Here is a 26,659-nt window from a genome sequence, read left to right on the forward strand (position 1 = left end):
AACCTTCAGCAGTGGCGGACCCGCCCCATCCTCTGGTGCAGTCAAAGGGGAAGCCGACTATGATGTCGATGCGTTCCCCCTCACCGTGCCCCTTGACGCCAACTCGTTTGGACGGAGAGCTTACCCGCTTCTCAAGCTCTCGACGCTCGAGACACCGAGGATTGGCTCCTCCGTGGTCTTCAGTCTCAGAGACCTCGGAGTCAGAGTCAGACTCCTATCGCTCTGGGAGAAGCAGGAGCTGCAGATCGAGGTCCAGGAGAGGCAGGAGACAGCCCCAGGCATGGCCTCCGCAGTGGCAGAACCCGCCTCAGTGGCCCTTCTTGACCCCCTGGGCCTTTCACCAAGGACAGGGAGGAACCCAGGGTCACCACTCCGCAATGTCTTCTGTGGCTTCAGCCACCCTTTGTCTCGCCATCGGCTGCTCACCTGCCTTCGGTGCCTGCAATTCCAACACCTCCGTCAATGACACCGTCGTTGACTCCAGCACTGTGCTTGGCTCCGACCTTGGTACCACCCTTGGCAGCGTCTTTGCGCCCGTCTCCCACACTGGCACTATTATCGATGTTGACCTCCGCCTCCCTTGGCTCCTGTGAGCGGGCCGACACAGCTCCCTCCGTCATACTGGTGGCGGCGCCGACACTTGCTCCAACGTCTACAGCCCCGGTACCGTCGGCAGCACCACTAGCACCAACGCTGTTCCGAGAGTCTCGGGACCCTTTGGGAGCGGACAGCAGGGAGCATCCACTCATTGTAAATGCTTCCTCCCCTTCATCACCGGACGAAGCATTGGTGGGGACAGCCAGAGCTCCTGTGCTAGAGGACAATAGAGTGCTGCAGCAGTTGCTGCTCAGGGCTGCCCAGAGTCTGGGCATTAAGGGCAAGGAGGTGGTAGAGGAGACTGATTCAATGGTGGACATCCTCGCACCTTCCAGACCTTCCCGTATTGCCCTTCCACTTATTAAAACCATTGTGGACACCACCAAGACCCTGTGGCAGACCCCAGCTTCCTTGCCACCCACTGCCAAGCACAACGAGAGGCGTTATTTCGTGCCTTCCAGAGGGTTCGAACATTTGTACTCCCACCCACCCCCTGACTCTCTGGTGGTCGATGCAGCTAACCAGCATGAGAGACAGGGCTTCCAAGGATCCTCCCCAAAAAACAGGGAGGCTAAGCGCCTAGACCTTGTGTGGAGAAAGGTCTACTCTACAGGGGGTTTGAAGCTCTGTATCGTGAACCAACAGGCCATCATAAGCAGGTATTCGTACACCTGTGCAGCAATGGCTAAATTTACAGAGCTCATCCCTTCAGACTCCCAAACTGAGTTCTCAGCCTTGGTGGAGGAGGGGAAGCTAGTTTCCCGTGCTTCCCTCCAGGCTGCATTGGACGCTGCAGATGCCGCCAGTAGGGTTATGGTGACAGAGGTAGCTATGAAGAGGGGTTCCTGGCTCCAAGTATCAGTGCTACCCTACGAGATCCAGCAAACTATTGAGGACCTTTCATTTGAGGGTGAGACTCTTTTCTCTGAAAAGACAGACAAGACACCCTCAAGTCCTTGGGTCTGCACACCCCCGCCACGCAGCAGAGACACTTCCACCCGTAACCTCCTCAGAGATTCCAGCAGCAGAACCAGCGGGACAGTTCTTGGAGGAGGAACAGGATTGGCAGGAGGAGGCAACACCCATCCTCAGGCCAGGGCTTTGGCCAGCCCAAACCGCCCTCTGGCCCTAAACCAGCCTTTTGAATGTGCGGTCGAGAACGGCACACCAGATCACAGACTGGAACTACTCTGCCTTACCTTTTTTTCCCGATGATCCCCTTTCTACCGTGAATGGTCCCATATCACCTCGGACTGTTGGGTGCTCCACCCATCCAATTCTGTGCCCTCCTGCCCTTTCCCCCCCTTTCCCATCCCTCTTCAGGGACCCTTCTTATGAGCAACTTCTCATACAGGAGATAGTTGCTCCTATCAATAGGGGCAGCGGAGGAGGTTCCTCTGGAGCACAGGAGCGAGGGTTTCTATTCCTGGTATTTCCTAATACCGAAAGCCAAAGGTGGCCTCAGGCCTATTTTGGACCTGCGAGAACTCAACAAGTTTGTGAGGAAACTCAAGTTCCATATGACCTCCTTGGCTTCCATCATCCCTTCACTAGATCCAGCATATTGGTATGCCGCCCTCGACTTGAAGGACGCGTATTTTCACATCGCAATCACTCAGACCCACAGGAAGTACCTCAAGTTTGTGGTCAATGGTTCTCACTACCAATTTACTATCCTCCCATTCAGCCTGTCAGCAGCACCTCGAGTATTCACCAAGTGCATGGCAGTCATCGCTGCATTCTTGCAGAGGCATCAGGTACAAGTGTTTCCGTACCTCGACGACTGGCTGATCAAAGGCCGCTCCAGCAGTCACATTTATCAAAGTCACCTTCGAGAGTGTGGGTCTGCTTCTAAACGAAGCAGAATCGACTCTGTCTCCCATCCAGAGGATAGAGTTCACAGGGGCAGTACTGGACTCGACCCAAGCCAGGGCATACCTGCCACAGGTGAGGTTTCAGGCCCTCAATGACATAATCCAGGGAGTCATGCAGTTTCCCACCACTACAGCAAGAAACTGCCTGAAGCGTCTCGGACACATGGCAGCCTATACATATGTGGTGCCACATGCCAGACTCAGGCTTCTGCCACTCCAGTTGTTGAGTTCTGCACATCCTAGACTATTTCCTTCATCTGAAGCAGGAAGGTCTCTCGTTGCCTTCTATAAGAGTGCACTTGGCTGCCATCTCGGCCTTCCACCCAGGTGTGCAAGGCTGCTCGATTTTCGCTATCCCCATGCTCAGCTGATTCCCAAAAGGGCTTGATAAGTTATACCCTCATGTCCATCAACTGGTCCCTGCCTGGGACCTCAACTTGGTCCTCTCGAGGCTCATGGGGCCCCCCTTTGAGCCTTTAGCAACATACTCCCTGCTCTACCTCTCCTACAGGGTCTTATTCCTGGTGGCGATAACCTCGGCCTTGACATCAGACCCTCCCTACACTGTGTTCTTTAAGGACAAGGTTCAGCTCAGGCCTCACCCTGCTTTCCTCCGGAAGGTTGTATCGCAGTTTCACATCAAGCAGGACATCTTCTTCTTGGTTTTCTACTCTAAACCTCATTCCAGTGGCAGGGAGCAGAGACTCCACATCAGTCTATGACCCAGCCCGGGACACCTTGGACAGGATCGTGACCCTTCCTCGCCGATCCTCGATTCGCTCTGGTGGTGGATCAATGCCCGGCAGGTGTGCTCAGGGGTCCCCTTTGCTGCCCCACAGCCATCTCTGTCGTTAGTGACAGACGCATCAGCCTTGGGCTGGGGAGCTCATTTGGGGGACCACAGAACTCAAGGCCTCTGGTTGAAAGCAGATCTGCGTCTCCACATCAATGTCAGAGAGCTCAGAGTGGTGCACCTAGCATGTCAAACATTCTGCCCTTACCTAACCGATCAATGTATATCAGTCATGACAGACAATACAACAGCAATGTCCTATATCAACAAATGGGGGTGCAAGCTCCTATCCCCTGTACCAAGAAGCCTTCATGCTATGGGACTTCTGTGGAGAACATTCAATCCACCTGCAGGCATTGTACCTCCCCGGGATTCAGAACGAGCTGGCAGACCACCTCAGCAGGTCATTCCGCAGCCACGAGTGGTCCCTTCACCTGGATGTCACAAATTCAATCTTCCAGAGGTGGGGCTTTCCCCTGATGGACCTCTTCACCATGTGACGCAACAGGAAGTGCCAGCAGTTCTGCTCCTTCCAGAATCACAGCCCAGGCTCCACCGTGGATGCGTTCCCCCTCTACTGGGGAGGTGCTTTCCTATACGCCTTCCCACCAATACTGCTTGTTCACAAGGTGCTGCTCAAGATTCGCAGAGATCGAGCTCAGGTCATACTGATAGCAGTGGCCTGGGCCCGTCAGCACTGGTACACATCCCTCCTAGACATGTCAGTGGGAGCCCCGATTACTTTGCTGCTCTCCCCGGACCTTCTCACACAAGATCATGGACGTCTCCAACACCCAAACCTCCAGTCGCTCCATCTTACAGTGTGGAAGCTCCATGGTTAAACCCGTCAGAGCTTTCCTGTTCAGACCAGGTCAGATAGGTCCTTCTTGGCAGTAGGAAGCCCTTGATGAGGGCCACGTACCTTGACAAGTGGAAGAGAATTTCAATCTGGTCGATGTAGTGCCGCTTGCCCCTGACGCTCACTTCAGTACTGCACATCCTAGACTATCTCCTTCATCTGAAACAGGAAGGTCTCTCGTTGCCTTCTATAAGAGTGCACTTGGCTGCCATCTTGGCCTTCCGGCCAGGTGTGCAAGGCCGCTCGATTTTCGCTATCCCCATGCTCAGCTGATTCCCAAAAGGGCTTGATAAGTTATACCCTCATGTCCATCAACTGGTCCCTGCCTGGGACCTCAACTTGGTCATCTCGAGGCTCATGGGGCCCCCCTTTGAGTCTTTAGCAACATACTCCCTGCTCTACCTCTCCTACAAGGTCTCATTCCTGGTGGCGATAACCTCGGCCTTGACATCAGACCCTCCCTACACTGTGTTCTTTAAGGACAAGGTTCAGCTCAGGCCTCACCCTGCTTTCCTCCGGAAGGTTGAACGCAGTTTCACATCAACCAGGACATTTTCTTCTTGGTTTTCTACCCTAAACCTCATTCCAGTGGCAGGGAGCAGAGACTCCACACTCTGGATTTCTGCAAAGCGCTGGCCTTTTACACTGAGAGAACGAAACGATTCAGAAAGTTGGTCCAGTTGTTCGTGGCAGTGGCGGACAGGATGAACGGTCAGCTGGTTTCATCCCAATGCTTTTCGTCATGGATCATGTCCTGTATCCATGAGTGCTACTACCTGGCAGGTGTTCCTGCATCTCCAATCACTGCGCACTCTACCATGGCGCAGGCTTCATCTACGGTGTTCTTAGCTCAGTTTCCCACCCAGAAAATCTGCAAAGCGGCAATGTAATCTTCCATACACACTTTCGCTGCGCATTATGCAATTACCCAACAAGTCAGAGACGATGCGGTCTTCGGAAGAGCAGTACTCCAATCAATGGACAGCTCCGACCCCACCTTCTAAATTTGGCTTGGGAGTTACCTGATTGGAATGAACATGAACAAGCACTCGAAGAAGAAAAAACAGTTACTCACTTCTCGTAACGGTTGTTCTTTGAGATGTGTTGTTCATATCCATTCCAATACCCACCTTCCTACCCTCTGTCGGACTAGCTGTCAAGAAGGAACTGACGGGGTGGTGGGTCAGCAGGGCTATATATTGGGCGCCATGAAGGCGCGACTCCAGGTGGCGCCCAGGCTGACCCGACGGATGCTGCTAGGGGAAAAATCTTCCAGCCAACATGCACGTGCGCACACACTCACCTGATTGGAATGGACATGAACAACACATCTCAAAGAATAACAGTTACGAGAAGTGCTCTGACAGGAGCAGTCCTTATTCATAGAATATTAGGGTTGGAAAAGACCTGAGGATATCATCTAGTCCAATCCCCTTCTCAAAGCAGGACCAACACCAACTAAATCATTCCAGCCAGGGCTTTATCAAGCCGGGCCTTAAAAACCTCTAAGGATGGAGATTCCACACCTCCCTAGGTAACCCATTCCAGTGCTTCACCACCCTCCTAGTGAAACAGTGCTTCCTACTATCCAACCTAGACCCCCCCCACTGAAACTTGAGACCATTGCTTCTTGTTCGGTCATTTGCCACCACTGAGAACAGCTGAGCTCCATCCTCTTTGGAATCCCCCTTCAGGTAGTTGAAGGCTGCTATCAAAAGCCCCTCACTCTTCTCTTCTGCAGACTAAACAAGCCCAGTTCCCTCAGCCACTCCTCGTAAGTCATGTGCCCCAGCCTTCTGATAATTTTCGTTGCCCTCCTCTGGACTCTCTCTAATTTGTCCATATCCCTTCTGTAGTGGGAGGACCAAAACTGGACGCAATACTCCAGATGTGGCCTCACCAGTGCCAGATAGAGGGGAATAATCACTTCCCTTGATCTGCTGGCAATGCTTCTACTACTACAGCCCAATATGCCGTTGGCCTTCTTGGCAACAAGGGCACACAGTTGACTCACATCCAGCTTCTCATCCACTGTAATCCCCAGGTCCTTTTTTGCAGAACTGCTGCTTAACCAGTCAGTCCCCAGCCTGTAGCGATGCATGGGATTCTTCCTTCCTAAGTGCAGGACTCTGCACTTGTCCTTGTTGAACCTCATCAGATTTATTTTGGCCCAATCCTCCAATTTGTCTAGGTCACTCTGGACCCTATCCCTCTCCCCCCAGCTTAGTGTCATCTGTGAACTTGCTGAGGGTGCAATTCATCCCCTTATCCAGATCATTAATAAAAGATGTTGAGCAAAACTGGCCCCAGGATTGACCCCTGGGGCACTCCACTTGATACCAGCTGCCAACTAGACATCAAGCCGTCAATCACTACCCTTTGAGCCCAACAATCTAGCCAGCTTTCTATTCAATGCCTCATCCAAGGAGATTCCTTTGTGGTCACCAGTTCATCACACCTTCAGCTCAGAAAAAGCAACCAGGATTCTGAAACCTCAGTAGGCTCAGTCCTTCCAGCCCTATCTTAAGGATTGGGGCCCCCTGTGGACCAGGAGTCCCATCTGTTTGCTTGATCAGGAAAAAAGTCATGAACAAGTTAAAAACCAGTTTGTCTTTTGGTCCTTGGAGAATCCAGTTTGAACTTGTATATGCATACCTCTCCAAGGCCATGGCTCCAAAAGGTTGATAAGGGAGGAAGTACAGTGACATCCTCCATCACCATTAGAGAAGGTACATACAGTGCCACAATAACATGTACACAATTGCATTTTTAATACAATGCACCCCAAAGGTATTAACCCTATTTCAGTAAAGTTAAACTTAATTCAATAAAGTTCATTCAGTATATTGCTGGAAATTGTCAGTCTCTCACAGCCACTATACACAATCTGATCACTAGCACAGCATTTACACTTAAATCTAAATCTACCAGCGTGTTAATAGTACACTTGATGAAGAATACAGTTTCCTTCACATATATACTATACTAGGAATGATTTCTCTCTAGAAATTTAAAATAGGTTTGGTGTAGATGTCATAAGATTGTCTACACACCATGCTTTACTGCAATTACTGAGGATTTGTAAGGGATATCAGAACTCCATTCCCTATGCTGATTTTGGTGCCCTTCAGGAGGAGGGTGTTGTAAGACCTGAGCTTAAACCATTTCCTAGATAACTTACGGAACGGTACAGACTAAATCATCTTCTGTGTTTTTGTGTTTTTTTGGAAGTTGGCAAGACAGAAGGCATGAACATTCTTTTATCCCTTTCAAGGGGACAGCACAAAATGCTAATACATATATTTTATTCATAGTGGGGATTTTATTGACAAGCAATATTAAAATAATAAAGCAATAATAAAATACCAACATTTAACAATATTTTATTCAAGTATTGTTTTATTATAAAATCTGTAGCTGGAATTGACTTTGTCATGGATTTTAACATGACAATTTGACTTTTCATTCATTCATTTCATCCCCCCATACTTCATCCCACTACAGAAGTTACTGATTTTTTGATAATTTACTAAAGCAGGCAACCAGACAGAAAATGCTATCAAGTTGTTACTGTCTTATTTTAAAGTGTTCATTCTCAGCAGACTTTCTTCTCTTGTAGGAGATATTGAGATAGAGAGCCCTAATCTTCACATTTAGTTACCTAAATTGATAGCCAATCCCATATTTGGTTCTTAAAATTGGTTCTTACTGTGTTAAAAATGGACATACCTTTATGCCTATTTGAATGTCCAAATACAGAATTGGGCCATCTAAGTGAAGAGCTTAACTTTGCAAAACTGAGCCCAGAGTCTCTACATTATATGTAAGGCAGGGTCAAGAAGTTGATTTCAGGGCTTTTCGGACTGGGCAACATGAGAAAAATCAAGACTGAAAGTTCAGTAAACGTTAAAGTATCTGTTTTCAGAGTAGCAGCCGTGTTAGTCTGTATCCGCAAAAAGAAAAGGAGTACTTGTGACACCTTAGAGACTAACAAATTTATTTGAGCATAAGCTTTTGTGAGCTACAGCTCACTTCATCGCATGCATCCGAAAGCTTATGCTCAAATAAATTTGTTAGTCTCTAAGGTGCCACAAGTACTCCTTTTCTTTTTATTAAAGTATCTGTAATGCTACCCACCTGGTTTAATGGGTGGGAGACTTGATTGGATCCACCAGGTACATGATAGCTTTAGATAGAATGAAAGGGGAAGTGTATGCAGGGATAGGCCTCTGCTCCCGCTACATGCTCCTCTGCCAGTTGGCCAGCCTGATAGAGAAGTGCCGATTGGCTCCTTGCTTCCCACAATCATTAATTTAAACCCTTCCCAGGGATTCTTGAGCCTCTTGCCCCATTTTATCTGAAAACGCCCTTCATCCCTGTAGTTGGGCATGTCTGAAAATTTTAATCATAGTTCAGTAACTCACTTTATGAATCCTAAGTCATTGAAGAGAACAGTATGAACAACTGCACATTTTTACTTTCACTTTAGAAACAAATAGCATCAGAAGCTGTGCATGTAAAAGAGGAAGCATAATGAACTGGCAGAATAAATGGTGAACTGAATGATCTGAAACTTAAACCTAAAACTAATCAATTAGAGATTCATTTCTTTGTGAAGTTTTCAGTGACAAATGTTTATAATGATATTTTGAGGTTGAAATCACTTCCATTTGCATATTTCTGGGACATGGCACATCTGTTTATATAGTAGAAAGGAGTCTGTTCTGACAAAGCAGATGCCAAGCCTGTCTCCAATGAGATTAACTATTCTGTGGTGTTCATCCATAGGTACTTTATTAATACAGACACTGTCGGTATCCCAGAGATAGAAATTATTAATCACTTTCCATATCACATAAAACCCATTACTTACAGTTCTTAAATAAATGACTTTGTATAAATTCATCTATGGTAATTGCTCAGGTTAAAAAGGAATCTAATTTTGCAAATATATGTAGGCAGATCCACAAATTAGCAAAAATATTGCATATTTAAAAAGATAGCATGAAATCTGATTGTAATGTTAGGCTTGACGTTAAAATAAAAAATAAACTTAATCAGTAGATTACTGTGGAAAATGAAAAAGTAACTATAAAGACGTATTTACGCCTCTCTACCTCCCAAAACCTAAATATGATCTGATTATCCTTTTCCTTGTACTAGTTTTACAGCAGTGTAACTCTTTTGACTGGAGTTATTCCCAGTTTACACTGGGGGAATGGAAAGTCAGACCCAAAAGTATAGAGACTTAAAATTATGTGGAATCAATTATTTAATTTTTATAATTAATTATATTGCCTGACTCATGATTCACTATTACTAGTGTAAATCATAGAATCATAGAATCATAGAATATCAGGGTTGGAAGGGACCCCTGAAGGTCATCTAGTCCAACCCCCTGCTCGAAGCAGGACCAATTCCCAGTTAAATCATCCCAGCCAGGGCTTTGTCAAGCCTGACCTTAAAAACCTCTAAGGAAGGAGATTCTACCACCTCCCTAGGTAACGCATTCCAGTGTTTCACCACCCTCTTAGTGAAAAAGTTTTTCCTAATATCCAATCTAAACTTCCCCCACTGCAACTTGAGACCATTACTCCTCGTTCTGTCATCTGCTACCATTGAGAACAGTCTAGAGCCATCCTCTTTGGAACCCCCTTTCAGGTAGTTGAAAGCAGCTATCAAATCCCCCCTCATTCTTCTCTTCTGCAGGCTAAAGAATCCCAGCTCCCTCAGCCTCTCCTCATAAGTCATGTGTTCTAGACCCCTAATCATTTTTGTTGCCCTTCGCTGGACTCTCTCCAATTTATCCACATCCTTCTTGTAGTGTGGGGCCCAAAACTGGACACAGTACTCCAGATGAGGCCTCACCAATGTCGAATAGAGGGGAACGATCACGTCCCTCGATCTGCTCGCTATGCCCCTACTTATACATCCCAAAATGCCATTGGCCTTCTTGGCAACAAGGGCACACTGCTGACTCATATCCAGCTTCTCGTCCACTGTCACCCCTAGGTCCTTTTCCGCAGAACTGCTGCCTAGCCATTCGGTCCCTAGTCTGTAGCGGTGCATTGGATTCTTCCATCCTAAGTGCAGGACCCTGCACTTATCCTTATTGAACCTCATCAGATTTCTTTTGGCCCAATCCTCCAATTTGTCTAGGTCCTTCTGTATCCTATCCCTCCCCTCCAGCGTATCTACCACTCCTCCCAGTTTAGTATCATCCGCAAATTTGCTGAGAGTGCAATCCACACCATCCTCCAGATCATTTATGAAGATATTGAACAAAACCGGCCCCAGGACCGACCCTTGGGGCACTCCACTTGATACCGGCTGCCAACTAGACATGGAGCCATTGATCACTACCCGTTGAGCCCGACAATCTAGCCAGCTTTCTACCCACCTTATAGTGCATTCATCCAGCCCATACTTCCTTAACTTGCTGACAAGAATACTGTGGGAGACCGTGTCAAAAGCTTTGCTAAAGTCAAGAAACAATACATCCACTGCTTTCCCTTCATCCACAGAACCAGTAATCTCATCATAAAAGGCGATTAGATTAGTCAGGCATGACCTTCCCTTGGTGAATCCATGCTGGCTGTTCCTGATCACTTTCGTCTCATGCAAGTGCATCAGGATTGATTCTTTGAGGATTTAATTTTGATTCTTTAATTTACAATAACAGTGAAATCTCAGCCTGTCTGTGATATAGATGTATATTTGGTTTTAAAGTGAGGGTTGTTTCTTGTAGTGAAGGACCCACTTCACTGTGGTTTAAAAATAATCCTTTTCCTTATAAAAAAAGCAGGAAGGAGGATGATTTGTGAGGCAAATATACTCTTGTGTTTAAAGCACTGGACTGATAAATGGAAAATCTGCATATCACTTCCACTTTTGCCACAGATTTCCTGCACACACTAGAGTAAGTTACTTAGGCCAGGTCTCCCTCTGGAGAAATTTACCAAAATTTAAAAATAGAACCACTGAGAGTCACAGTGTAGATAAGGCTGTGGTTACGGGAATCATTTTTATCACAGTTTTAGTTAAGCCTGCTTAAAAAGCAATTCTAATGAAAATGATGTTAAAAACAGTTCCAGTCACAGGAACTTAGCCTAATCTAAATTTCCCACAAGTTTTAACACAGGTTAATTTGTGTTAAATAAAGTTGGATTTTTTGGGGGGTAAATTTCCCCATTATAGACAAAGCTTAGGAGACTGATTCTGTGACATGATGAGCACACTCAACTCCCACCATAGGCAGTAGGAGTTCTGGGCATTCAGCGCTTCTCAGGATTGCCCTTGCATCTCCCAGTGCCTTAACTTCCTTATTTGTAAAATGGGAATAATTATATTTGCCTTATCTCATAGAAGTGCAATTATAGCTTTCTATTTAGCTTTATAGCTAGGTAAGCTATAAAATGCCTTCAGTCTTCAGACTGAAGACACTAAGTAAGTTCAAAATATAGTTGTTATAAAGGAATTTTTAAAATTTCTATTCTTTATTATGTTGGATATAACTTTGTCTTGTTATTACTGGTGACCTAAAACTACTCTGTTCTTTGTCAGGTTTGTCCATCCGAAGTGTTTGTTGGAAAGGAGACAGACTTTTAGCAGGGACACAGGACAGTGAAATATTTGAGGTGATAGTGAGAGAAAGAGATAAACCAATGCTGATAATGCAGGGTCATTGTGAAGGGGAGCTCTGGGCCCTGGCAGTCCATCCAAAGAAGCCTTTAGCTGTCACAGGCAGTGATGATCGATCCGTACGGTAAGGCTGGAGCTCATTTACTGCTATATATTCAATTAGTCATGTACTTTTAACAAGAACATTTTTAACCAATATTCTTTTCGAAACATTTGTCATTTCTTTAAAAATAGGTTTAGTGGTGAGTAAAGAATTGCAACAATTTCCCAAGAAATTGTAATTAAGCTTAATTAATTAGCTTAATTAAGATAGTATTTTTTCTACTTACTTCCTTGCAGCCATACCTTTGAATCATCCCTAGTGTCCAAATTCCATAAATCATGTAAAACCCATCAGAAATTGCCTGCAAAAAGGTAGGCTTAAAGCATGCTGAATTTCATTTCTTCCTGTGCCTAAAATGGAAGGCATTAACCTAACATATTTAATCATTGATATTGTCACATTTTCCTCTTGTATTTATGAGCGTATTAAACAAACTTGGCCCCTATTCCCCAAAATACTTGATGAGGTCCAATTTCTCTTTAGTATATACAACAATTGGAAATTAGTAGGACTGTCAAGTGATTAAAAAAAATTAATAGTGATTAATGGTGGGATTAAAAAAATTAATTGCACTGTTAAACAATAATAGAATACCATTTATTTAAATATTTTTGGATGTTTTCTACATTTTAAAATATATTGATTTCAATTACAACACAGAATACAAAGTGTACAGTCTCACTGTATATTTATTTTTGATTACAAGTATTGGCACTGTAAAAAACCAGAAATAGTATTTTCAATTAATTAATTCAATTTATTCAATTAATACAAGTACTGTAGTGCAATCTCTTTATCATGAAAGTTGAACTTACAAATGTAGAATTATGTACAAAAAACTGCATTCAAAAATAAAACAATGCAAAATTTTAGAGCGTGCAAGTCCACTCAGTCCTACTTCTTGTTAATCCAATTGCTCAGATAAACAAGTTTGTTTACATTTGCAGGAGATAATGCTGCCCGGTTCTTGTTTACAGTGTCTCCTGACAGTCAGAACAGGCATTCTCATGGCACTGTTATGGCCCGAAATTGCAAGATATTTATGTGCTGAATGCACTAAAGATTCATGTGTTCCTTCGTACTTCAACCACCATTCCAGCGGACATGCGTCCATGCTGATGATGGGTTTTGGTCGATAAGAATCCAAAGCAGTGCGGATCGACACATGTTCATTTTCATTATCTGAGTCAGATGCCACCAGCACAAGGTTGATTTTCTTTTTTGGTGATTCGGGTCCTATAGTTTCTGCATTGGAGTGTTGCTCTTTTAAGACTTCTGAAAGCATTTTCTATACACCTTTCAGATTTTGGAAGGCACTTCAGATTCTTAAACCTTGCATCGAGAGCTGTAGCTATCTTTAGAAATCTCACATTCGTACCTTCTTTGCATTTTGTGAAATCTGCAGTGAAAGTGTTCTTAAAATGAACAACATGTGCTGGGTCACCATCCAAGCCTCCTATAACAGGAAATATATGGCAGAATGCGAGTAAAACAGAACAGGGGACATACAATTCTCCCCCAAGGAGTTCAGTCATAGAATCATAGAATAGTAGCGTTGGAAGAGACCTCAGGAGATCATCTAGTCCAATCCCCTTCTCAAAGCAGGACCAACACCAACTAAATCATTCCAGCCAGGGCTTTATCAAGCCGGGCCTTAAAAACCTCTAAGGATGGAGATTCCACACCTCCCTAGGTAACCCATTCCAGTGCTTCACCACCCTCCTAGTGAAACAGTGCTTCCTACTATCCAACCTAGACCCCCCCCCCCACTGAAACTTGAGACCATTGCTTCTTGTTCGGTCATTTGCCACCACTGAGAACAGCTGAGCTCCATCCTCTTTGGAATCCCCCTTCAGGTAGTTGAAGGCTGCTATCAAAAGCCCCTCACTCTTCTCTTCTGCAGACTAAACAAGCCCAGTTCCCTCAGCCACTCCTCGTAAGTCATGTGCCCCAGCCTTCTGATAATTTTCGTTGCCCTCCTCTGGACTCTCTCCAATTTGTCCACATTTTTTCTGTGGTGGGGGGCCAAAACTGGACGCAATACTCCAGATGTGACCTCACCAGTGCCGAATAGAAGGGAATGATCACTTCCCTCGATCTGCTGGCAATGCTCCTACTAATGTAGCCCAATATGCCGTTAGCCTTCCTGGCAACAAGGGCACACAGTTGACTCACATCCAGCTTCTCATCCACTGTAATCCCCAGGTCCTTTTCTGCAGAACTGCTGCTTGCCAGTCAGTCCCCAGTCTGTAGCGGTGCATGGGATTCTTCCTTCCTAAGTGCAGGACTCTGCACTTGTCCTTGTTGAACCTCATCAGATTTCTTTTGGCCCAATCCTCCAATTTGTCTCGGTCACTCTGGACGCTATCCCTACCCTCCAGCATATCTACCTCTCCCCCCAAGCTAAGTGTCATCTGCAAACTTGCTGAGGGTGTAATTCATCCCCTTATCCAGATCATTAATGAAGATATTGATCAAAACCTGCCCCAGGACCAACCCCTGGGGCACTCTGCTTGATACCGGCTGCAAATAGACATCAAGCCATTGATCACTACCCATTGAGCCCGATGATCTAGCCAGGTTTCTATCCACCTTATACTATTCACCCAATCCATAATTTTTTAACTTGCCTGCAAGAATACTGTGGGAGACCTTATCAAAAGCTTTGCTAAAGTCAAGATATATCACGTCCACTGCTTTCCCCATATCCACAGTGCCAGTTATCTCATCATAGAAGGCAATCATGTTGGTCAGGCATGACTTGTCCTTGCTGAATCCATGTTGACTGTTCCTGATCACCTTCCTCTCCTCCAAGTGTTTCAAAATGGTTTCCTTGAGGACCTGCTCCATGATTTTTCCAGGAACTGAGGTGAGGTTTACCAGTCTGTAGTTCCCCAGGTTCTCCTTCTTCCCTTTTTAAAAGATGGGCACTATATTTGTCTTTTTCTAATTGTCCCGGACCTCCCCCGATCACCAGGAGTTTTCAAAGATAATGGCCAACGGCTCTGCAATCACATCAGCCATTTCCCTCAGCGCCCTCGGATGCATTAGATCTGGACCCATGGACTTGTGCATATCCAGCTTTTTAAATAGTCCTTAACTCAGGGGTGGGCAAACTATGGCCCACAGGCCACGTCTGGCCCTCCAGCCGGTTTCATCTGGCCCTCAAGCTCCTGCTGGGTTGTGAGGTTTGGGGCTTGCCCTGCTCCCGCGCTCCCGCCGGAGAGCGGGGTCGGAGGCCGCTCCGTGTGTGCGTGCCAAGGCTCCCGGAAGCAGCAGCATGTCCCCCCTCTGGCTCCTACATTTAGGGTCAGCCAGGGGGCTCCGCGCGCTGCCCCCGTCCCAAGTGCCAACCCTGCAAATCCCATTGGCCGGAAGCTGCAGTGAATGGGAGCTGCAGGGGCAGCTCCTGCAGATGGGGCAGTGCCAGAGCTGGAGAAGGGACATGCCGCTACTTCCAGGAGCTGCTTGAGGTAAGCGCTGCCCGGAGCCTGCACTCCTGACTCCTCCTGTGCCCCAACCCTCTGCCCCAGCCCTGATCCCTCTCCCGCACCCAAACCCACTGCCCCAACCCGGAGTCCCCTCCCGCACCCTGAACTCCTCATTTCTGGCCTCACCCCATAGCCCACACCCCCAGCCAGAGCCCTCAGCCCCTCCTGCACCCCAACCCTAATTTTGTGAGCATTCATGGCCCACCATACAATTTCCATACCCAGATATGGCCCTCGGGCCAAAAGGTTTGCCCACCCCTGCCTTAACTTGTTATTTCACCACTGAGGGCTGCTCACCTCCTCCCCATACTGTGTTGCCCAGGACAGCAGTATGGGAGCTGACCTTGTCAGACCTTGTCTGTGAAGACTGAGGCAAAAAAAACATTGAGTACTTCAGCTTTTTCCACATCATGTGTCACTAGGTTGCCGCCTCCATTCAGTAAGGGTCCCACACTTTTCCTGACCTTTTTCTTGTTACTAACATACCTGTAGAAACCCTTCTTGTTACCCTTCACATCCCTTGCTAGCTGCAACTCCAGTTGTGTTTTGGCCTTCCTGATCACACCCCTGAATGCTCAAGCAATATTTTTATACTCCTGGCTGGTCATTTGTCCAATCTTCCACTTCTTGTAAGCTTCCTTTTTGTGTTTAAGCTCACCGAAGATTTCTCTGTTAAGCCAAGCTGGTCGCCTGCCATATTTGCTATTCTTTGGGCACATTGGGATGGTTTGTTCCTGCACCCTCAATAAGGCTTCTTTAAAATACAGCCAGCTTTCCTGGACTCCTTTCCCCCTCATATTAGCCTCCCAGGGGATCCTGCCCATCTGTTCCCTAAGGGAGTCAAAGTCTGTTTTTCTGAAGTCCAGGGTCCATATTTTGCTACTCTCCTTTCTTCCTTTTGTGAGAATCCTGAACTCAACCATCTCATGGTCACTGCTGCCCAGGTTGCTACCCACTTCTACTTCCCCTACCAATTCTTCCCTGTTTGTAAGCAGCAGGTCAAGAGGAAAATGGCCCCTGGTTGGTTCCTCCAGTACTTGTACCACAAAGTTGTCCCCAACATTCTTCAAAAACTTCCTGGATTGTCTGTGCACTGCTGTATTGCTCTCCCAGCAGATGTCAGGGTGATTGAAGTCTCCCATTAGAACCAGGGCATGTGTTCTGGAAACTTCAGTTAATTGTCCGAAGAAAGCCTCATCTACCTCATCCTCCTGGTCTGATGGTCAATAGCACATGCTCACCACGACATCACCCTTGTTGCTCTCGCTTCTAAACTTAACCCAAAGACTCTCAACAGGCTTTTCTCCAGTTTCATACAGGAGCTCTGAGCAATCATACTGCTCTCTTACATACAGTGCAACTCCTCCACCTTTCCTCCCCTGCCTGTCCTTCCTGAACAGTTTATACCCATACATGACAGTGCTCCAGTCATGTGAGCTACCCCACCAAATCTCTGTTATTCCAATAACATCATAGTTCTTTGTCTGTGCCAGGATTTCCTATTCTTCCTGCTTGTTTCCCTGGCTTCTTGCATTCGTGTACATACACCTAAAATAACTAGCCGATTGCCCTGCTTTCTCAGTATGAATCAGGAGGCCCCCCCGTTGCACTCTCCTCCTTGTGTTTCCTCCCAGTATCCCACTTACTTCAGGGCTTAGGTCACTATCCCCCAGCGAATCTAGTTTAAAGCCCTCCTCACTAGGTTAGCAAGCCTGCCTGCGAAGATACTCTTCTCTTACTTTGTTAGGTGGATCCCATCTCTTCCTAGCAATCCTTCTTCCCAGAACAGTATCCCATGGTTGAGGAATCCAAAGCCTTCTCTCTGACACCACCTGCGTAACCATGTATTTATCTCCACAATTTGATGGTCCCTACCTGGGCCTTTTCCTTCGACAGGGAGGATGGACAAAAACACAACTTGCACCTCAAACTCCTTTATCCTTCTTCCCAGAGCCACTTAGTCTGCAGTAACCTGCTCAAGGTCATTCTTGGCAGAATCATTGGTGCCCACATGGAGAAGTACTCACAAATTTAATTAACACATTTTTTTAACGAGCGTCATCAGCACGGAAGCATATCCTTTGGAATGGTGGCCCTTCGGCATGAAGGGGCATATGAATGTTTAGCATATCTAGCACGTAAATACCTTGCAATGCTGGCTACAAAAGTGCCATGCAAATTCCTGTTCTCACTTTCTGGTGACATTGTCAATAAGAAGGGGGCAGCATCATCTCCTGTAAATGTAAACAAACTTGCTTGTCTAAGCGATTGGCTGAACAAGAAGTAGGACTGAGTGGACTTGTAGGATCTGAAGTTTTACATTGTTTTGTTTTTGAATGTTGTTACTTAAACAAAAAAAATCTACATTTGTAAGTTGCACTTTCACGACAGAGATTGCATTACAGTACTTGTATGAGGTGAATTGAAAAATACTATTTCTTTTATTTATCATTTTTACAGTGCAAATATTTGTAATCAAAAACACTTTGATTTCAATTACAACACAGAATACAATATATATGAAAATGTATAAAAACATCCAAAATATTTAATAAATTTCCATTGGTATTCTATTGTTTAATGGTTCAATTAAAACAGTGATTAATTGCGATTAATTGACAGCCCTAGAAATTATGCCCTTCAGAGTGACCATTGTGGATTTCAAAGCATGAATGCATTTACTCATATTTGTTAGTTTACTCTTAGAATACTCACGTTTCTCAAATTATTTTTAAAAAGTAGTGAGTTATTGGGAAAACATACAGAATAAACAGCACCTAAGGTGCTGTAGTTTTGGATTTATGTCTTTGGGCCAAATCCTATATCCAGTGTACAGGTGCATCAAGTTTATAACCACACATAAAATTACCAGACATTGGAGGACATGAAATAAAAAAGCTAAGATCCACATAAATCATTGTGTGTAGGCGGTGCAGGTATAAGATCATTATATATTAGTTATTTCTAATTTTACTAAACTTAAGCAATTAGAGAGTACGGTGACTTAAACAATTCAGGCTGAAATTTTTCATGCCATGTGCCTGCCTCAGGCTGAAATTTTCCAAAAATGTTAGTTAAGACAAGTCAGCCATGTCAGAGAACAAGATGAGGAAAAAATACACTGTCTGTGTTAACAAAAAATTCTTACAACCAATTTATTGAAAATTTCCTGTGTCTCCATGCTTTGGAGCAGGGACTTAAAATTTGGCAGGAGGGCGTCTCTTGGTTAAACTCTCTGTGTTTCTTTACTTCTGCATTCATAAGATGGGATAGACACAGATTAATAAGTTTTATGATTTATGGATTGGTTTGAATATTATTTTATATCTGTGCTTTTTCCTGCCATTAAATGTAATGAACCATCAGTAAACCTCCAACATCAAAACTGTTTCCTTTTGTGCCGGTGTGGTTGCTGAGTAAGCTCCTGGGCTGCAGACATCAGTATGTGGTCCAGTAAATAAACATCAGGTATATGATAGAAGAGGCTGGAATATTACCAAGAGAATAGTTAAGGTTTATAAAAGTCAATGATTTCAACCAATTAATAGAAAAACTTCCAAAGAAAGATTTTTTTTTACCTTATTTGAAAATACATGCACTGTTTGTGCAATAATAGCGAACTTCAGCCAGAGCCTCTAGTTTTGCACTCACAAAAGAGCATACACAGGCATTTGATCTATACAAAATGTGCATTTCTCATTTCCATGCACAAAGTCAAGTCCTTACTTCCTCATTTGCACATGAAAATACCTGTATGTGTGCAAAATAGTTACATGAACTTTTTTTGCAGGTGTGAAATCATAGGCCATAGCTAAATGTTCGGTTGCAGGGAATGGACTGTCCTTTCATTCCTCAACCTGTATTTTGGAAAACCAAACTACAGTACTTGCACTTACATACACAGCATCTAATCTTCCCAGTATATAGAGAAATGGAAACCACATGCAGAAGACTAACTTGGAGGCAAGGTTTATCCCTATGTTTGTACTGAATTATGAAGTCTTAAGTGAAACAGAAACTAAAGCAAACTTTCACTGTTGGGGAGACCTGCCCATGGATCTCGTTTAGTAGAAATAAACTCCAGTGTTTCTCAACTTGCATTGCAGATCTCACTATGGAATGATTCCAGATCTCCAGTCCCCATCTGCATTCCTCATACTCATGATGAGAGTCCAACTGACAGCTATTTTTGTATCTGGAAGTAAATATAAGTGTGTTACTAATACAAAGTGTTTCACTCTGGCTACAAACATAAAATGTGCACTTTAGTTACTCTTTATGTTTACAGAATATCAGGGCAGTTGATATTGATGCTATCTGAAGTACTACCGTTTATCCTGGAGAATCAGATGGCTTTTTTCAGACTGTTTTCCAAAAATATCTTTTATGCAAAGGCCAAGGATCGTGTATTTTAATTTCTGTGCTGGACTCTCTGTCCACCCATGATTAGTTACCAGCAGATTAGGTTACTGCCAGAAGAGGGTAGGAGTGTAGAGAAAGCATTTTATGTGACATTGTAGCAGAGTCTATGTACCTGCCCTATTGAAGTGCATAAGTCTGCCCCAGTTTCCCCTCCCAAGTCTCATAGCACACAACTAGTGTTTCATCTAAAGTCTCTCCTTTGGGGTCTGATTTATTGGTATTGTTAAGCAAGTATCCACCCATCACCTCTGAATCCAATCCAGGCTTTTCAAGTCCTTTCTGGCATTTTCAGCCAGATTTCACATTCACCCTTGTATTAGGGCTCCCTAGCGTCTCCCTAGCAAGGCCTCCTGCTAATCTTGTGCCTGCCCAGCCTAAGCCCTCTCTGTGAAGAGCGTTCTGATGGTTCCACTCGAGAGACTTCACCACAGTTATTCCCCAGGCAGTTGTCTGTCTGCCTGTCTCTGTTGAGCATCCTCTCCCAAGTCATTCCTGTTCTCTGACTCAGACTAAGAGGAAGCCAGACCTTTTCAGAGGTGTTGCTTCCAGCTAGTCACATGATCTTTTCCAGTCATACACTCCCTCTGACTAGGGGACTTCACCTGGGAGCTCCTTGGTTTTCTGAGTCAGGAGTAAAACAAAGACAGAACAGGGCCCTAGCTCCCTAAAAAGGGCCAGCTCACTCTGTGACACACATGAATGTCAGTGAAGTGATAGCTATATTACACACTTGCTTTTAGTCTTATTTCACCTAGGCTTTTCCCTGCTACTGCTAATTTGTGGTGTGGCAGAAGCAAGATCGTATGATATAGTTGAAAAGCAGGTGTGAAACATGTCTTTCATTTTACTGAATGCCACAAATAGTGTCTGTAAACCGCTAAAGAATAGCTTATCTTAGACTACTTCTTTCAGTGTCCTTTGTGCCAGTGGGTGCAACTCAGTCCATGGAACCTTCTCATTGCAGTTGGAGCACTCATACACACCTCCTGCCCTTCTCTTCTGCTTTCCTGGACATTCTGAGGGTGTATAAGAGGAAGTGTTGCACCCTCTGATGCCTCCTTTTGTTCCAACTGCAGCAGCAGATGGACTTGAACCTTTCCAGATCCTTCTTTCAAGTAGATATTAGTGTCGCAGCCTAGTGCAATTTGTAGTGTTAGTTTGTTAAGGAAAAGTTTTATTCTTAGCATAGTTAACAGTACTTAGTTCTTCAGCTTTGACTACTTCCATGATGGATCCAAAGGTGAAGACACCTGGCTTTAAAATGTGTGCCTCTTGTCTGTGGTCTTTCTGGTCAAGGCAGGGCCATATTTGATGCTTGGAGTGTCTCAGTGGGGGCCACTCTCCTTTGAGGTACTCTATTTGCAGCTCCTTTACCAGGGAGCACCTAAGGAATGCCATATCAGGCAGCAAGCCCTAATGCTCCAAGAAGCTTTGGTTGCGAAGCCTGTCAGATCTGATACCTCAAAGAGATCTGAACACAAGATGCAAGTTCCAAGATTGTTGTACAGTTGGTTCCTAAATAACTGGATTCAACCTTAAAACATTCAGAGACACTGTCAGTGCCAGCCTCTGAGATAACAACCAAACTGTAGTAAAAACCATCAGAGCTTCCTAAATTAATTCCTAAAAAGATTGCATGAGACAAGAAGTCTCCTGTTAGCAGAGCCAAGTTACGTTCAGAAAACTCCTCAGATCTGGATCGAAGAACACTGAATTCTAAACCAAAGATGAGAAGTTTGGATCAGGGTGAATCGTTACCTCAAGTTCATCCTTCAGTTCCAAGGATTGCATCAGATCCAAAGAGAGTTCTGGAACCAATTGCCAATTCTCCATTGCCAATTCTCAGTTTCAACTGTTGTGATATTATGAATACATTACATAGATCCACAGTTGGATAATTTACCAGATCTGAAAAGACATTGCCTAAAGGGGATAAAAAGAACATTCCTGCGAGTCACAGTTCTCAGAACTCTCCATCTGAGAAACAGAGGCGGTTGAATGAGCTATCTCAGTTTTCCATGGACCCTTCCTTCCTGCCCCCATTTTTGGGCTCCTTCTGTAAAGTTTTTTCATGATTCTCCATTTTCCACATATCAGTTCCTGTAGTTTCACCAATAGTGTCTGTTTGCAAATGTTCTGACAGGGCTATTATTCAACTCAGCAGCTCCATTGGTAACAAACATCTTGGATGCCTCCAACAAAGGGTGGAGAGTACACCTCAACAGATTAGCAGTTTGAGGTTATTGGAGCTCTCAAGAAAAGAGACTATCGATAAATGTCCTAGAATTGAGTGATCTGTTTGGCTCTCAAATCTTTTCTACCTCACATCCAGAAAAAGGTAGTGGAAGTTGTCACAGACTGTATGCCAGCAGTATATTACATGAACAAACAGAACAAACAGGCTCATTCTCAGCCTAGCCAAGAAGCAGTCAAATGGGTGTTTCCAGCAGAGTAGTTTGTCTCACAGTTGTGTATCTAGCAGGAGCCTAACTGAGCAGAGATGTAACAGGATTTGTATGATAATTGTTAAAGAAATTGGTGATAGATGACATCTTCAGCATGTGAGGATTCCAGGACATAGATATTTCTGCAAATCGAAAGAATATGAAGTGTCACCACTTTTGCTCAAGAGCAGGGCGAGAGAGAGAGAGAGAGCGAGTCTGTCTGTATCAGATGCTTTCACCTAAACTGGGGGAAGGGTCAGTTCTGTTCCCCCCCACCACTTTCCTCTCATTCAGAGAGTGATAAAGAAGATAAGGCAAGGTAGTAACAGGATAATTCCAGTTCCCCCCCCAAGACAAGAATAGTTCGTGGATCTTCTTCAACTCTCCAAGGAAATGTACAGACTTAAAAAGACAAAATGTGCAGTGAATGTAAGCATACTTACTGTGGATCAATTTGCAGAAGCTGGCATTTCATTTCTGCGTTTGATAGTATTGAAAGTCTGTAATCATAAGTATTGTGCTTTGATTCTCAATTTTTTGTGTAGATTATGGAGCCTTGCTGATCATGCCTTGATTGCTCGCTGTAATATGGAAGAAGCTGTGCGCAGTGTATCTTTCAGTCCTGATGGATCTCAGCTAGCTCTTGGAATGAAAGATGGCTCCTTCATTGTTCTCAGAGTAAGGTAGGACAGTGAATTGTATTTCAGCACTGATGACTCTTCTAGTAACTCAAGGCCAAATCCTGAAGTCCTTTAGAAAATACTTTTTAAATCAGTGGGTATTTTGTTTAGAAAAAATTTGAATAAAAAATTATCAAAGCCTCTAGGTATTTCTCCTCAGTTGGCTTTAGAGGTGACTACTACTACTACTAATGTGTATTACACCCATGCTTTAATGTATAATTTTATTTAAATTTAACATAAAAAGTCTCTCATTTCATCACTAATAATGTTGTCTAAGTTTAAGCTTTTAAACTTAGCATTTTCAAGTGAAAAGCATCTGTCTTATGGCTTAGTAGCTCTGAAATTAAACACATCTTTTGGGGAACAGAAACCATGTTTATGACATGCTAATAGATGCTAGGTTTGAGAAGGACCTCTTCGGTCACCAAGTCCATTTCCTGCATGAATGTAGGAAAGCCTGCTATCTGTAATAATTTCTTTAGTGATGTCTGAAGGAAAGTATGTGAACATTTGCATGTTAAGTGAAAATCAAACTTCCCATGTAATAGGACAGCTCCTTTTAACTCTTTAGAATGATTTTTTTCTATTTCAAAAGCCATAGTACAAGCTATTTTTTGTTGGAATAATGGAATGGAAGAAGTGCAACAGCAAATGAAATATTTAGGTAGGAAGAAAAACCTATAGACAGTGGGAGATCTGTGAAAGTTGCTGTAGTACACTTTTACCATACTGGGTCAGATTTTAAAACATGTACCCACATTTCACCAGCAGAACAGATATATAAATAAAGTTCTCATTTGTGAGCAAAACTCAAGTGACTGTGCATGAGAACAGATAACTAAATATGTAACCACTACACATGCACATGCTGCTTGGTAAGTTCTATAGGCGTGCATACATATTTTGTAGCTGCAATGAAGGTATATGTATATGAAAAATTGGCCTATTATTTTTTCCCCATAAAATAATCCCATATTTTACATAACTCATTACCCAAATGGGATCTAAAGTTTCCAGACTTGATTCTCCGCTGCCTTGCAGCTTGTGTAAAGTTGTGCACCACTGTGCTAAGTAAGAGTAAAATGCTACTGTTCTCTTTTGATAGTGTTTTACCCTTAATTGCAGAGATGCAAATGCCTATACAAAGTGCAGAAGCAATCCACAGTCAGAACCTCCATTTTTCTGCTTCATGTTATATGAAATAGAAAACACAAACATAGGTGCTCATTACCCATTCATTTCTATGGAAAGCCAGAGCAATATAACATGTATCTTACTGTGCACTCTTTACTCCAGGAAGACCTTCATTTATTTCAACAGAGGTTTTGCATGAGTAAAAGATTCTGAATAGGGTCCTAAGAAATCATTTATTATTGAGGTTGGTGGATAAAGGAATTAATGAATACACAATAGAAGTAAAATGCATGATATTGTTCTGCAGTCAAGGCTTGTTAATAGGAAAAAAGGAACATTTCTTTGGATACTTGAAGTACACATCCCAAATATAAGTACAAAGGTATTCCTCACCCAGTGAAGGTTTGCAAAAGGTGTGCACTAAGAGGGTATTAATAATCATAGAATATCAGGGTTGGAAGGGACATCAGGTGGTCATCTAGTCCAACCCCCTGCTCAACGCAGGACCAATCCCCAACTAAATCATCCCAGACAGGGCTTTGTCAAGCCTGACCTTAAAAACCTCAAAGGAAGGCGAATCCACCACCTCACTAGGAAACCCATTCCAGTGTTTCATCACCCTCCTAGTGAAAAAGTTTTTCCTAATTTCCAACCTAGACCTCCCCACTGCAACTTGAGACCATTACTCCTTGTTCTGTCATCTGCTACCTCTGAGAACAGTCTAGATCCATCTTCTTGGGAACCCCCTTTCAGGTAGTTAGAATCATAGAATCATAGAATATCAGGGTTGGAAGGGACCTCAGGAGGTCATCTAGTCCAACCCCCTGCTCAAAGCAGAACCAATCCCCAATTAAATCATCCCATCCAGGGCTTTGTCAAGTCTGACCTTAAAAACTTCTAAGGAAGGAGATTCTACCACCTCCCTAGGTAACGCATTCCAGTGTTTCACCACCCTCCTAGTGAAAATTTTTTTCCTAATATCCAACCTAAACCACTGCAACTTGAGACCATTACTCTTCATGCTATCATCTGCTACCACTGAGAACAGTCTAGATCCATCCTCTTTGAAACCCCCTTTCAGGTAGCTGAAAGCAGCTATCAAATCCCCCCTCATTCTTCTCTTCTGCAGAAGAAATAATCCCAGTTCCCTCAGCCTCTCCTCATAAGTCATGTGCTCCTGCCCCTTAATCATTTTTGTTGCTGGACTCTTTTTCCAATTTCCCCCCATCCTTCTTGTAGTGTGGGGCCCAAAACTGGACACAGTACTCCAGATGAGGCCTCACCAATGCCGAATAGAGGGGAATGATCACGTCCCTCGATCTGCTGGCAATGCTCCTACTTATACAGCCCAAAATATACTGTTAGCCTTCTTGGGAATAAGGGCACACTGTTGACTCATATCCAGCTTCTCATCCACTGTAACCACTAGGTCCTTTTCTGCAGAACTGCTGCCTAGCTGGTCGGTCCCCAGTCTATAGCAGTGCATGGGATTCTTCCATCCTAAGTGCAGGACTCTGCACTTGTCCTTGTTGAACCTCATCAGATTTCTTTTGGCCCAATCCCCTAATTTGTCTAGGTCCCTCTGTATCCTATCCCTACCCTCCAGTGTATCTTCCACTCCTCCCAGCTTAGTGTCATCTACAAACTTGCTGAGGGTGCAATCCACGCCATCCTCCAGATCATTAATGAAGATATTGAACAAAACCTGCCCCAGGACCGACCCTTGGGGCACTCCGCTTGAAACCAGCTGCCAACTAGACATGGAGGCATTGATCACTACCCGTTGAGCTCGATGATCTAGCCAGGTTTCTGTCCACCTTATAGTCCATTCATCCAGCCCATACTTCTTTAACTTGCTGGCAAGAATACTGTGGGAGACCCTATCAAAAGCTTTGCTGAAGTCAAGGAATAACACGTCCACTGCTTTCCCTTCATCCACAGAGCCAGTTATCTGGTCATAAAAGGCAATTAGAGTAGTCAGGCATGATTTGCCCTTGATGAATCCATGCTGGCTGTTACTGATCACTTTCCTCTCCTCTGAGTGCTTCAGAATTGATTCCTTGAGGACCTGCTCCATGATTTGTCCAGGGACTGAGGTGAGGCTGACTGGCCTGTAGTTCCCAGGATCCTCCTTCTTCCCTTTTTTAAAGATGAGCCCTACATTACCCTTTTTCCAGTCATCCGGGACCTCCCCCGATCACCATGAGTTTTCAAAGATAATAGCCAATGGCTCTGCAATCCCATCTGCTGACTCCTTTAGCACTCTCGGATGCAGCACATCCGGCCCCATGGACGTGTGCTCATCCAGCTTTTCTAAATAGTCCCGAACCACTTCTTTCTCCACAGAGGGCTGGTCACCTCCTCCTCATACTGTGCTGCCCAGTGCAGTGTTCTGGGAGTTGACCTTCTTCGTGAAGACAGAAGCAAAAAAGCATTAAGTACATTAGCTTTTTCCACATCCTCTGTCACTAGGTTGCCTCCCCCATTCAGTAAGGGGCCCACACTTTCCCTGACCTTCTTCTTGTTGCTAACGTATCTGTAGAAACCCTTTGTGTTACTCTTAACATCCCTTGCTAGCTGCAACTTCAAGTGTGATTTGGCCTTCCTGATTTCACTCC

At 44.4% G+C, this 26,659-nt stretch overlaps 1 protein-coding gene across 9 annotated transcripts in view; it reads left to right on the plus strand.

Annotated features, from left to right (window-relative positions):
- EML6 (EMAP like 6) overlaps positions 1–26,659 on the plus strand; it is a 298,929-nt gene that overhangs the window by 60,277 nt on the left and 211,993 nt on the right. For all 9 annotated transcript variants that reach the window (XR_012667789.1, XM_048842340.2, XM_048842341.2 and 6 more), the window contains 2 exons: positions 11,687–11,888; positions 22,770–22,907. Coding sequence is in view for 8 of the 9 variants with exons in the window: in XM_048842340.2 (XP_048698297.1) it covers positions 11,687–11,888; positions 22,770–22,907 (340 nt within the window). In the remaining variant the exon portion in view is untranslated. The remainder of the gene's footprint in view (positions 1–11,686; positions 11,889–22,769; positions 22,908–26,659) is intronic.

This window comes from Caretta caretta, chromosome 3 (genome assembly GCF_965140235.1).
Source record: "Caretta caretta isolate rCarCar2 chromosome 3, rCarCar1.hap1, whole genome shotgun sequence".
In the NCBI taxonomy this organism is placed as follows: Eukaryota; Metazoa; Chordata; order Testudines; family Cheloniidae; genus Caretta; species Caretta caretta.